The sequence below is a fragment of the Mastomys coucha genome, unplaced genomic scaffold (genome assembly GCF_008632895.1).
Source record: "Mastomys coucha isolate ucsf_1 unplaced genomic scaffold, UCSF_Mcou_1 pScaffold20, whole genome shotgun sequence".
In the NCBI taxonomy this organism is placed as follows: Eukaryota; Metazoa; Chordata; class Mammalia; order Rodentia; family Muridae; genus Mastomys; species Mastomys coucha.
The window spans coordinates 78422269-78435044 of record NW_022196903.1 but is presented as its reverse complement, the minus strand read 5'-3'; the positions used below and the strand labels follow the sequence as shown (position 1 = coordinate 78435044).

At 38.1% G+C, this 12776-nt stretch overlaps 1 protein-coding gene across 2 annotated transcripts in view; it reads left to right on the top strand.

The window, feature by feature from the left end:
* The window catches only part of Exoc6b (exocyst complex component 6B), a 472818-nt gene that overhangs the window by 188258 nt on the left and 271784 nt on the right, over positions 1 to 12776 (top strand). For both annotated transcript variants that reach the window (XM_031382365.1, XM_031382364.1), the window contains exon 8: positions 7260 to 7328. In XM_031382365.1, the coding sequence (XP_031238225.1) occupies positions 7260 to 7328 (69 nt within the window). The remainder of the gene's footprint in view (positions 1 to 7259; positions 7329 to 12776) is intronic.

Genomic DNA, 12776 nt, shown 5'->3' with positions numbered 1-12776 from the left:
TGCAAACTGATACAACCACTCTGGAAATCAGTTTGGCGGTTCATCCGGAAATTGGACATAGTACTACATTTGCAGTTCTTATCCTGTATTCTCTTCTGTCCTTGAGTCATTTTGGTCCTTTATAGAGTAGCTTGTTTGATGGATGCTGGGGCATGTATCATATGTAAGTGATGTTCAACAAGCATTCTGTTATTGTCTGTATAATTGTGAAATGGTACTAACATGCAATAATTATTTTCGTTTGCTCCTGTGTTCAGTTGCTCTAATATCCCTTTTAATAGCTATTTTTTATATTGTTAAAAATGTTTGTTTCTTAACTTTTATGGCATTCTCTGGGGGTACAGATCATAGCTACAACATCTAAATTCTTAACAATGGTTGCTTTTTTGAGAAAATCCTAAGTGTTTGGCTGGCGGGAGGCATTTACTGCTCCTAGAACTGTGCAGGCAGTTAGACAGCTGCTGTCCTTGGTGATGAAGTGATTTCATGTGAGTTCTTAGCATTAGACACAAAGCAGGGCTGTGTCCTGTGTACTGTTTTTGGTCACTGCTGGTATCTTCCTAGGTCTATTTGAACTTCTAGAAAAATACAGACTCCAGGGTCTTAATGTCTTGAGTTCCTGACTGCCAGGCACAGGAAATGTTTAACTGTTTTAATCATGTTGTTGTAGCCCCAAAGAAAGCCTTTATAATAGGAAATGACAGGGTCCCACCACAAAGTTATCTCTTATCAGTTCCAGTCTCCGTGGATAATGATTTGTCAAATTTGGACATGTGTAAAATGTAAGGGCCCTGTTATTTACTTTGGAAAGGAAAAATTAGATGAAGCTGATAAAAGAGTCATGGCTTTTGTTAGGAGACAGAAACCATTAGAGGCAGTCATTGTTAGCTTAGGAAAGTGTCCTTGGACCCCTCCCTGATGAAACCTAAATCTGCTTGAGTCATTCTTTGCAACTCCAGGGGAGGGAGGCAAAGAGAGGAGGGGAGGAATGCCCTGTGAACCCTGCCCTGCTAGGGCAGCTTCAGGGCAGACAAGTTGCAGCTAGTGCACCAGGCAGTTGCTTGTCCCTGAGCTCTCCTCCACCCGTGTTTTTAGATTTTGGAAACCACATTCCATCTTGTAGAAGGGTGACATTCCTTCACGCAGTGCTTGTTGCTCTTCCTCTTTTGCCTTCTGTAGATGTAAGTGATTCTTTTTCATTAGTAGAAGTAGAGAAAACACATCCAGCTCAAAGCAACATGAGTCAGTGCATACTTGACATGCCTCTATCCTCACAGCACTCTCTGACTCTTCACAGTGCTCACTCCTAGTGTGCTCTCAGAGGGGAGCAGGGGGGAAAGGCTTTCTAAATACTGGGCTGTTTGTGGAGGGAGGGAAGGAGGGAGAGCTAGCAAGCAGGAGCCTCTTTTTGTTCCTTTAATTTTTGCCAAGCTTTCTCTCTGGAGCTTTCCAAAGAGACAGGTATGCATGTACTCAGGAGAATTTCTGTTATGTTAGTTTCAGGACCAAGAAATAGTAGACCAAAAACCTATAGTTCAGGACACTATAAAGAATGAGAGAACAGATTTGCTTCAGATGACAGGAAAGAATTTGCCACCTTTTAGAAAACATGAGTGGAGTTCTCTTCAGAAAAATTTCCCCTTATCCATGCACTCGAGGCTCTTCCCTACTTTCTTTTCTATTAGTTTCAGTGTATCTGGTTTTATGTGGAGGTCCTTGATCCACTTGGACTTGAGCTTTGTAACAAGGAGATAGGAATGGATCAATTTGCATTCTTCTACATGTTAACCTCCAGTTGAGCCAGCACCATTTGTTGAAAATGCTGTCTTTTTTCCACTGGATGGTTTTAGTTCCTTTGTCAAAGATCAAGTGACCATAGGTGTGTGGGTTCATTTCTGGGTTTTCAATTCTATTCCATTGGTCCACCTGCTTGGCACTGTACCAATGCCATGCAGTTTTTTTTTTTTTACACAATTGCTCGGTAGTACAGCTTAAGGTCTGAGATGATGATTCTACCAGAGGTCCTTTTATTGTTGAGAATAGTTTTCACTATCCTAGGGTTTTTTTTGTTATTCCAGATGAATTTGCAAATTGCTCTTTCCAAGTCTGTGAAGAATTGAGTTGGAATTTTGATGAGGATTGCATTGAATCTTTAGATTGCTTTCAGCAAGATGGCCATTTTTACTATGTTAATCCTGCCAATCCATGAGCATGGGAGATCTTTCCATCTTCTGAGATTTTCTTTGACTTCTCTCTTCAGAGACTTGAAGTTCTTGTCAAACAGACCTTAAGTTGTTTAGTTAGAGTCACACCAAGGTATTTTATATTATTTGTGACTATTGTGAAGGGTGTTGTTTCCCTAATTTCTTTCTCAGCCTGTTTATCCTTTGTGTAGAGGAAGACCACTGATTTGTTTGAGCTAATTTTATATCCAGCTACTTTGCTGAAGTTGTTTATCAGGTTTTGGAGCTATCTGGTAGAATTTTTGGGGTCACTTAAGTATACTATCATATCATCAGCAAATAGTGATAATTTCACTTCTTTCTTTCCAATTTGTATCCCTTTGATCTCCTTTTGTTGTCTAATGGCTCTGGCTAGGACTTCAAGTACAATATTGAATATGTAGGGAGAGAGTGGGCAGCCTTATTTAGTCCTTGATTTTAGTGGGATTGCTTCAAGTTTCTCTGTATTTAGTTTGATGTTGGCTACTGGTTTGCTGTATATTACTTTTACTATCTTTACGTATGGGTCTTGAATTTCTGATATTTCTAAGACTTTTATCATGAAGAGGTATTAGATTTTGTCAAGAATTCAGTCTCTGCTCCATAGTTTGTCTCTGCAACTCCTTCCATGGGTATTTTGTTCTCCCTTTTAAGAAGGAACGGAGTATCCATACTTTGGTCTTCCTTCTTCTTGAGTTTCTTGTGGTTTGTGGATTATACTATGCTCTAAGATCAAGAATTGACAAATGGGACCTCATAAAATTGCAAAGCTTCTGTAAGGCAAAGGACATTGTCAATAGGACAAAATGGCAACCAACAAATTGGGAAAAGATCTTTACCAATCCTATATCTGATAGAGGGCTAATATGCAATATATACAAAGAACTCAAGAAGTTAGACTCCAGAGAACCAAATAGCCCTATTAAAAATGGGGTATAGAGGTAAACAAAGAATTCTCAACTGATGAATACCGAATGGCTGAGAAGCACCTAAAGAAATGTTCAACATCCTTAGTCATCAGGGAAATGCAAATCAAAACAACCCTGAGATTCCACCTCACACCAGTTAGAATGGCTAGGATCAAAAACTCAGATGACAGCAGATGCTGGGGAGAATGTGAAGAAAGAGGAACACTCCTTCATTGCTGGTGGGATTGCAAGCTGGTACAACCACTCTGGAAATAATTTTGGCGGTACCTCCGGAAATTGGACATAATTCTACCAGAGGACCCAGTTATACTACTCCTGGGCATATACCCAGAAGATGCTCCAACATGTAATAAGGACACATGCTCCACTATGTTCATAGCAGTCTCATTTATAATAGCCAGAAACTGGAAACAACCGGATGTCCTCCCAACAGAATAATAGATACAGAAAATGTGGTATATCTACACAATGAAGTACTACCCAGCCATTAAAAACAATGAGTTTAAGAAAATTTTAGGGAAATGGATGGATCTGGAGAATATCATCCTTAGTGAGGTAACCCAATCACAAAAGAAAACATATGGCATGTACTCTCTGATAAGTGGATATTAGCCCAGAAGCTCAGAATACCCAAAATACAATCCACAAACCCAAGAAACTCAAGAAGAAGGAAGACCAAAGTGTAGATACTTCGTTCCTTCTTAAAAAAGGGGGAACAAAATACCGATAGAAGGAGTTGCAGGGACAAACTATGGAGTAGACACTGAAGGAAGGACAATCCAGAGACTGCTCCATCTGGGAATCCTTCCCATATTCAGTCATCAAATCCAGACACTATTGTGGATGCCAGCAAGTGCTGGCTGACAGGAGCATGATATTATTGTCTCCTGAGAGGCTCTGACAGTACCCAACTTATACAGAAGTAGAGGCTCACAGCCATCTATTGGACTGAGCACAGGGTTCCCAGTGAAGGAGCTAGAGAAAGGTTCCAAGGAACTGAAGGGTTTGCAGCCCCTTAGGACAAACAACAATATGAACTAACTAATACCCTCAGAGCTCCCAGGGACGAAACAACCAACCAAAGAGTACATGGTGTGATTCATGGCTCCAGCAGCATATGTATTGCACAGGATGGCCTAGTCAGTCATCAATGGGAGGAGAGGCCCTTGGTCCTGTGAAGGGTCAATGCCCTAGTGTAGGGGAATGCCAGGGCCATGAAGTGGAAGAGGGTGGGTTGTTGAGCAGGGGGAGGAGGAAGGGAACAGGTTTTTTAATTTAACTTAATTTTATTTTATTTATTTTTATTTTTTTATTTTTTTCGGAGGGGAAACCAGGAAAGGAGATATCATATGAAAAGTAAATAAAGAAAATATCAAAAATAAAAAAAGTAAAATGAAAAAGAAAATGAAAACTTGAATGGAGATAGACCAGTCCCAACCTTTAGCAACAATGCTTTTCTTTGCTAAAAGGCCTGCAAGCTTATTTTTCGTAGCTCTCTAGGGAAATGCCTCTTACTATTGCTGTTTATTCTGTAAAGATGGCTCTGACAAGTCAATGGGCCAAGGCTTGACTTGAGAATGGTTTCCAGTGGGTTTCTTTTTTTTTTTAGAGAAAGTGGCTTGTGACAAAGTGAAGGTAAATAAACTGTATGAAGAACACGTGAAACAAGGTTATGGCAGAATTTGCTGCTCAAAATTAGGCAAGAAAAATTCTTGACGTTTTATGTATATCATAAATAACTACATTGTATTGTTCTAAATAAATAATTTCATTTCCTGTATAAGCCCATTTTTACTCTGTGTATTTTTTTTGTCTTTTTTATGTGCATACATTATTTTATGTACTTTAAATTTTATTATAAATCTTAATTTTTTTCTTTTGATGTTGTGTTTGGCTACTGTTTAGCTCTTTTTTTTTTTTCCTGGCAAGACAAATTTCATTAAAATTTCCATGCTCCCATTATATAGAGGTGAGTGGTCAGTTGAAATAAGAGATCCCATGGCCGAGTCTTTTGGCTCTAATAGCACTGTTTTGCTTCAGAGGCCTCATTACTAAGTATTAGATACCTAAGGTTTGCCTGGTAGAGCTGAGCAGAAGATGGAGTGCCAGGTGACCAGCCAGCGAGCATTGCAGTGTGCCATATAGATCAAGGCCGTGTGGTTATGAGACAAGTCTTGGTTAGAGAAGTTGTACTCTGTGGAAGAGAAAGTGTTTGCCTTAGGAAGAAAGGGAAGCAGCCCTGCAACTATGAGCCAGCCCAGCTCAGCTTCGATGTGTCTGCTCTTTTTGTGCCGGCAGTCCACATAGCTACCATTGTGACAGGAGAAACCAGCCAGGTCTTTATTGTAATAACTTATGTACTTTCCCCCTTTTCTCTCTTTTCATTTCTTTTTTCTTTTTTCTTTTTTTTTTTTTTAAGCATTTATTTTCAGGTCCTTTTTTATTCTTGTTGAATCTGTGTATGATGAATGACAGTGTCCTTCCTTAGTTGAGGAACTGTAGCTCACAGTCCACTCTGACTGCTTTCTTGCCAGACCACCAACAAACTGAATCCTGAGAACTGATTTCAGTTCTCACTTGATCCTTATTTTTTATTTTAATGTATACCAGTTTAGTCAACATATCATTCATTATTCACGTTAAAATCTTTGAGTTACTTCTTGGTTTGACTTTTAAATATGTCACCTCATTTTCAATATGTCACCTCATTTTCAATAAAGTGTCCCCTCCTTTCTGTGTTACTTTTATATTTTAATGAAAAAGACTTAAAGATTTTAATACTTGTGCCCTTTAATAACTATCTGGCAGATTTAAAGCATTTATCTTGTGGAACAAGTTTGGCTTTGACCATTGAAACTTGGCTTTATGTAAACTCTATGCACTCTATGTAAACTCTAGGACAATTGGGTCACTAAGGTCACAGCCTCATCTTTCCACTTCTCCTGGTGGCCCCTGGCTCCTAAATGTCTCTGAAGGTAGAGACAGCAGGTTTCCCCGTTTCATCTCTGCAGGACTCTGCCACCTGGACTCTGTCAGCACAGGTTATTAGTCTTGTGACTAGAGTAAAAGAACTAAGATTTTGGGTCTCTCTCTCTCTCTCTCTCTCTCTCTCTCTCTCTCTCTCTCTCTCTCTCTCTCTCTCATTTTGAGACAGAATTTCATGTACCTAAAATGATCTTGAACTCACGATCCTCCTGCCTCCTCCCAAGTACTAGGATTACAAGTATGCGTCCTGTTTGGGAACATGATTTTCTTTTAAAGTTCATTTATTTTTATTTATGCGTATGTATGTGTGTGCCAACTGTATATGGGTACTCATGGAGGCCAGAAGAGGGTGTTTATATTCTGGAACTGTACTTACTGGTGGTTATGAGTTATGTTATGCATGTCCTGGGAAGTAAACTCAGGTCTTCTGAAAGAGCAGCAAGCACTCTTAAGTGCTTGACAACATGATTCTTTTGTTTATTTATTTTTTGTTTTAGTTTTTGTTTTTTGTTTTTTTGGTTTCTAAAGTTTATTAAAAATCAAAGAATAGAAAAACTTTACATAAAAATATATCAATTTTAGTGTCCACATTGTTGTCCACACAGAAAATTGAAACATGATATCTTCTTGTCAAACTGTAGCATATGGCCATAGTAGTAGCCAGGCCAATTCATCTGGTTCACCATTACAGGGATGGACACATACCTGTGCCTGTGAATAGAACTTTAAAATGCACATCTGCGGGTCGCGGTCACTCGAATGGCCCCATGGTGGCTCCTTAATGCGGATACAATCAATATTGCTAATGTGTAAATTAGTACAGGCTAGGGACCAGTGTTCATAAATACTCTTTAGCAACAGGCTTCACAATTTAAATAATTTTAAATATTCTGGATGATTCCAATCCTCATGAGCTGCAGACCCATGTGCTTCTCTGCTCTGGAATGTGTCCCAGAGTCAACAGCTCTTCAGCCTGACAACATGATTCTTTTGTTTATTTTGAATTTTCCAATATATAGAGTTGTCTTGGAAAACAAATCACTGCTTGAGTAGTAAAAATAAAGTTAATGCAGTTTTCCCCGTAATAGCTTTATGTGATATTTTTGTAATTGTCTATTTCTAGGTACCTGGGGCTCAAGACTTGGTGGATTTCTCTCCTGTGTATCGGTGTCTACACATATATTCTGTTCTGGTGAGTCTTTACCTGATCTTCCTAATAAAGATATGTATCAAATACCAAATTCTGAGTTGCTATTGTTGTTATTATTATTATTACTTTATTTTTGAGCAAAGTTCCTCTGTTTTTGCTTGAGTTTTGTTTATATTTGCCTTGTAAAATTCAAGCATGGCGGTTGAGATTCCAGAGTCGTCATCAGGTTAGTGGGTTATGAGTAGAGATGTATTCAGATTTCTCTATTTCAAATCTAATATTTAATGTAGAATAACTTGCTTTTATACATTAAAGGATTTATGAAAAGCATTTAAATTTTTTGACAATCAACCCTTTTTATCTGTAAAGCACTGGTAAAAGAAATTTGCTAAAAGGGCAATAATGTGGTGTTAATAGACTGTATAGTTGATACTGACAGTGTAGGGTATTGCATACATCCCTCCGGTTTGTCTCTGTACTGCAAACTGTGTTTAGTGTTTATTGAAGTGGACATCTTTAATTTTGAGAAAATCAGGACCATTAGTTTTTAAGTTATAGGTCATAATGTTTGAACCTTCATAAAAAAACACAAAATAAGCCTGAACAAATACACAAACAAGCAGCTATTCTTTCAACCTCAGACCAGCTTCCTCCAAAACCTCCTGCTCCAAGATGACAGCATTCCCTGACAGCATCTCTAGTGTTTTATTATTCCCACTGTGCGATGGAAATGTTATTATCTGTTTACAGCTTTTAATACTTGTCTAATTTCTCTAATGTGTGAAATGGATTGGGATATGTATGGTGTCTAGGTAAGTGAGGGTTTATGCTTTAAATCATTGCCATGCACCAGGATGGAATTGCACTTTCAGGATGATGGTAACATGGCAGTGCTGTTTTACCGCCATGTGCTGCTTTTTATAAGCTTTGTTAAGTTTTTATGAAAACAGAACAAATTTGCCTCAAGTGAGAATTCTAACAGACCAGTAAAATCTTTTACTTGCATATTTACTACCTGTGTGTGTTAGGGTGGTCTAGCATTACACTTATATATGTATGAAATGGGAAAATAATTTCCTGCTTAGTGTAGTTATTGACAGTGAAATAATGTCAACTCAGTCCTTGGCAAATGATTGACATTTAATAAATGGCAGTTGTCTGGTGAGATGTTGTCATTTGCATCCATACATAGATTTTCAGAAGCATGTACTGTGAAGTATAGACATGTACTCAGGAGGTCTAGATCCTTATTATCATACAAATTATCAATTAAAATTTATTTCTTAATTTACAATGAATATATAGGCTTAACTTTTTGAAAACTATAGTCTATTGGTTTAGAAATGATCAAATTAGAAGACTGTCTAATTGGAACAGGATTCTATCCATTAGTATTTGAAGCTTGAAATATTTGATACAAATTTTCTGTAACAATCTTTAAACCATTTTTACTTGGCCTGCACAGGTTTTAGGACATTCACAGTGTTGCCAAGGTTTGGAAATTCACAGCTGATGATAAGTGTTTTGTAATATATGTTTATAATATAGACATTCCTGGTTCATACTTACGGGGATTCTGAGTAAGACCTAACATCAATTTTACTAAAGGATGCTGGCAGCACATGGAACTTGGTGCTGAATTTATAGACCCGAGGATGTATTCTTGTCACTTGTAAAGCTGTGTTAATGTCAGATGTGCACATTACTTCATGGTAAAGTACAGCTCTCATAGTATTAATGAGCCTATTTAAAAATGTTTAGTCAACATAAGTATTTATTACAGTGTTCTTATTTCCTAATATAGTAAACATTAATCTTAGGCCTGAGCAAAAGAGAATTTGGAAGAACGGAGAATAAGAACATCAACCATATAGCACTAATTCCCTTCTATTCCAATATTGTCTTTGTTTCTTCATTCGGATCAATCTAGATTTTATCTTTCCTCTTCTCACTTTTTTGAGTGTGTATTCTATTGGACCTTCACCTTACTCATCATTTTTATCTCTCAGCCTCTTAATCTCATTTTTTCCTTTTATAGCATGGTTTTCTTCCTCTCTGCCTGTCTGCCTGCCTGCCTGCCTGCCTGCCTGCCTGCCTGCCTGCCTGTCTGTTTGTCTGCCTGCATCCCTCCCTCCCTCCCTCCCTTCCTTCCTTCCTTCCTTCTTCCTTTCTTTTTAAATTTTTAATAAGCCTTTATCAGCATTAAAGCTGGGCAGATATCTACTCTCTATGCTCTTAGAATCTACTTATTATCGATAACTCTGAGTTACTACTTTCTGTGTTCTATCTGTGCTGCTCTTAACTCCAGTTGGCCACCCTCATGGCCATGACTTTAAGATTCTTATCCCATGGTGTCTTCTTCTCTCTCTACCTTCCTTTTTCTCCTCCTGGTTCCTCATACCCCAAGCCCGGGACCCCTAAACCCGGCCTATGTCTCTTTTGCCCAGCTACTGGCTGTCAGCTTCTTTATTTAACCACTTGCTGCCTACTTCAGTGTTTGTCAGTTCATCTTCTTTGTACCCTTCACTGTTCCCAGAGTTCTACTTGTGCCACTGCTCTGTTTCTTGTTGTTAGAAGGTGCCTGTTCTAGAACTTGGCATGGGTTCAGCAGTAGAGTAGTATGTGCTTAATGTTGTGTAAGGATCTGGGTTCCGTCTCCCCTAATGACAATAACAACAAGCAAACAAGCAAAACCACTATATGCAACTTTATGGAGATTTCCATAGGTGGTAGAAACTTAGCATCAATGTGTCTATCATGCTTCACTGCCCTGTAGGCTTCTGAAATTTCAGTGGCCCTGAACCATAATTTTTTTTTCTCATCACCAGTTGAAAATCCACACTTCTTTCTGTTGGGTTTTCCTGAGTACCATATCTAAGACCTGTAGATGTTTTGAATATAGTTGAATTTTACTATCATAAGGCCATTGCCTCCATTCACATATTTATCATAGCTGGTTAAACAATCACCTTATTCCCCTACCCTAATAGTGAAACAGTATTCCCTCTACCATCAGGGAGTTCAGTCATTTACATCTCACCATGTCTAATGTGGACTACCTGCTTCATTTTACTGACCACCTATATTGTAAGACACTGAAATGTTTAAGAACAAAACCAGTCATGACTCTTTAGAGGTCTTCCACATTTCTTGTTACTTACCATCTCGCCTTCAAATTCTGAAGCACTGTGGTTGTCATCCTTTCTGCACATTCTCCCTTCTACCTCAGTCATCACTTTCATTTCATTGCATTTTAAAAATTCTGTTTCACTTTAATTTCCTATTTCTTACTTATTTTATACCTGTCTTCCAGAAAATTTTCCTACTATTGCAGACTGAGCTCAGTAGGTCTGTTCTCCATATTTATGTAGGGCCTGGTGTGTTTATTGTACCAATTATCAAAGTCTAATGGATTCTTCATCAATAGGGCAGGTATAATGTTAATTCAGTCTGGTATTTTTTTGTTTTTTTCTTTTTTGCCTTACCAATTAATATTAGAAGTCTATAATAGTCAGTGTTTGTTTATGATTGTAAGATATAAACTCTTCTTTTGACTCTTAAGCAAGTCCAATATTTTCATCTCAGGACATGCTATTCAGTGCCAGGGCAGGGACTTACATAGTGGGGGTGCGGGGCAGTTCTATTGGTGTTCAACGGAAGGATCATAACACAAGCAACAAAAAGTTCTAATATTTTGTCATTTACAATAGTGTTTATCTGAACTTTTGGCCTGGAGCATAACAAGGCACACTTTGAATAAACATGGCAATATTTATTATTTTTAGTGAAACCGACCTTCCATTCACCCCCCTTTATGGCTGTGCTGCTTATAAATTCCCAAAGGATTATTTGAAAAATCCTACTTATATCTGCCAGCCTTATCAGTAGGGCAGAAGTTCATGTATTGTAACAGGAGGTCAGATTTCGGTCATGGTCTTATAGATGGGGCCAAGCACCTGTAAATTCTTCCTTTGGTGACTAAAGTGAAGTACAATATCAAATAGGCAGTGAGACTTTTCTAGGAAGTGCTGAACTTTGACAGGAAGGACAAAGTTTGGTGGGTGGAGGGGAGGGAAGAAAATGAACAAGGGTCAGATAATGATGGAGACTCGGGCCTTGATGTAATCATACAATGGAAGTGTGTGGGAGCAAAGGTAGATGCATTGTGTAGAACTGTTTTAAACAATTGATACAGTTTAAATCTTTAATTTATAACTTACAAACATATAGTTTAGAGATCAGCGGGTGAAGAAATTAAATGTCATAGTCATTAGAGAAAAAACATTTTTTTAAAGGAAAAAACAAACTCAAAGTTCTCCTGTTAAGGAAGTGATGGATAATAACAGGGTTCTTGTACATTGTGCATTGTTCCTGTAAAGATGGATGGACTGTCTGTCTAGTGAATACATAAATGAGTTTGCCTTGCATATTTTGTGAAACTTTTATTGACCCATGGCTATCTGCCATATTTATGTGTTGCAGCCTTCAAATCAACTTCAGTCCAGACAGGATTTGCATATACTTTAAGCACCTTTATATACTGAAGCATCTTTCTAAGTCATCTTGAGGTTAACTATGCTAACCCATCTTATGCACAGCATATAACAAGAGGCTTGGGTATTATTATGGTTTCACAGAAGAGCAAGCCTGTGAATAAAGCCAGACTCTCTATTTCTTGGGTTTCACTTGGGTTTCCTTCTTAGTGTCATCATGGTCTCAAGTTATCTATATTATATGATCTTTAACAATTTAAATTCCCATATTAAAAATGTTGACAAAATATATACCTTTGACTTATGTATTTTTATGCATGTGTGTTAAAATGAAAAGTGTTCTTTCTAGATTTCTGACATCTTTAGTTAGCAATTTAAGCAGTAATCCAGATATTTCTTAATGCACACACCAACCCCTTAGTATTACATGAATCTTAAGAACTGCAGTTCTGTTCTTCAGTAGCAAAAGGAGACTGTAGAGAAGCATAAGAAAGAGTGGAGTATTTCTCTGTATTATTACAGAGGCAGCAGTCTGCTGTGTACACATCTGTGCCCCAGAATAGCCAGTGCCAGGTCTACTTGAGTACTCGATGTGTTAAGGCCCCTAAGAGCATCTTGCCATCTTGGTTTTTCTGTCATTTTAGAAGCCTTGCCTGGTCTAAATGTAAAATGTATTTCAAAAGGAGTCTGTTACCTTGTCATAAATCTCTATTCCCCAGGAAGCCTTTCTGTATGACAAGTTGATGATCTCCCTTTTTCTCAAGAATATGATATCCTCTGCAACTAAGCTAATAGCTGTTTTCTGACCACGTATATTAGAAAGATCCAGCACAGAGGTTTATAAATAATGGTGAGAACTGTTAGTAAGAAAATGTGTTAGGTTTTAACATTATTCTCTCTCTCTCTCTCTCTCTCTCTCTCTCTCTCTTTCTCTCTCTCTCTCCCTCCCTCCCCCTCTTCTTCTCTCTCCCTCTCTCTTTCTCTCTCCCCCTCCCTC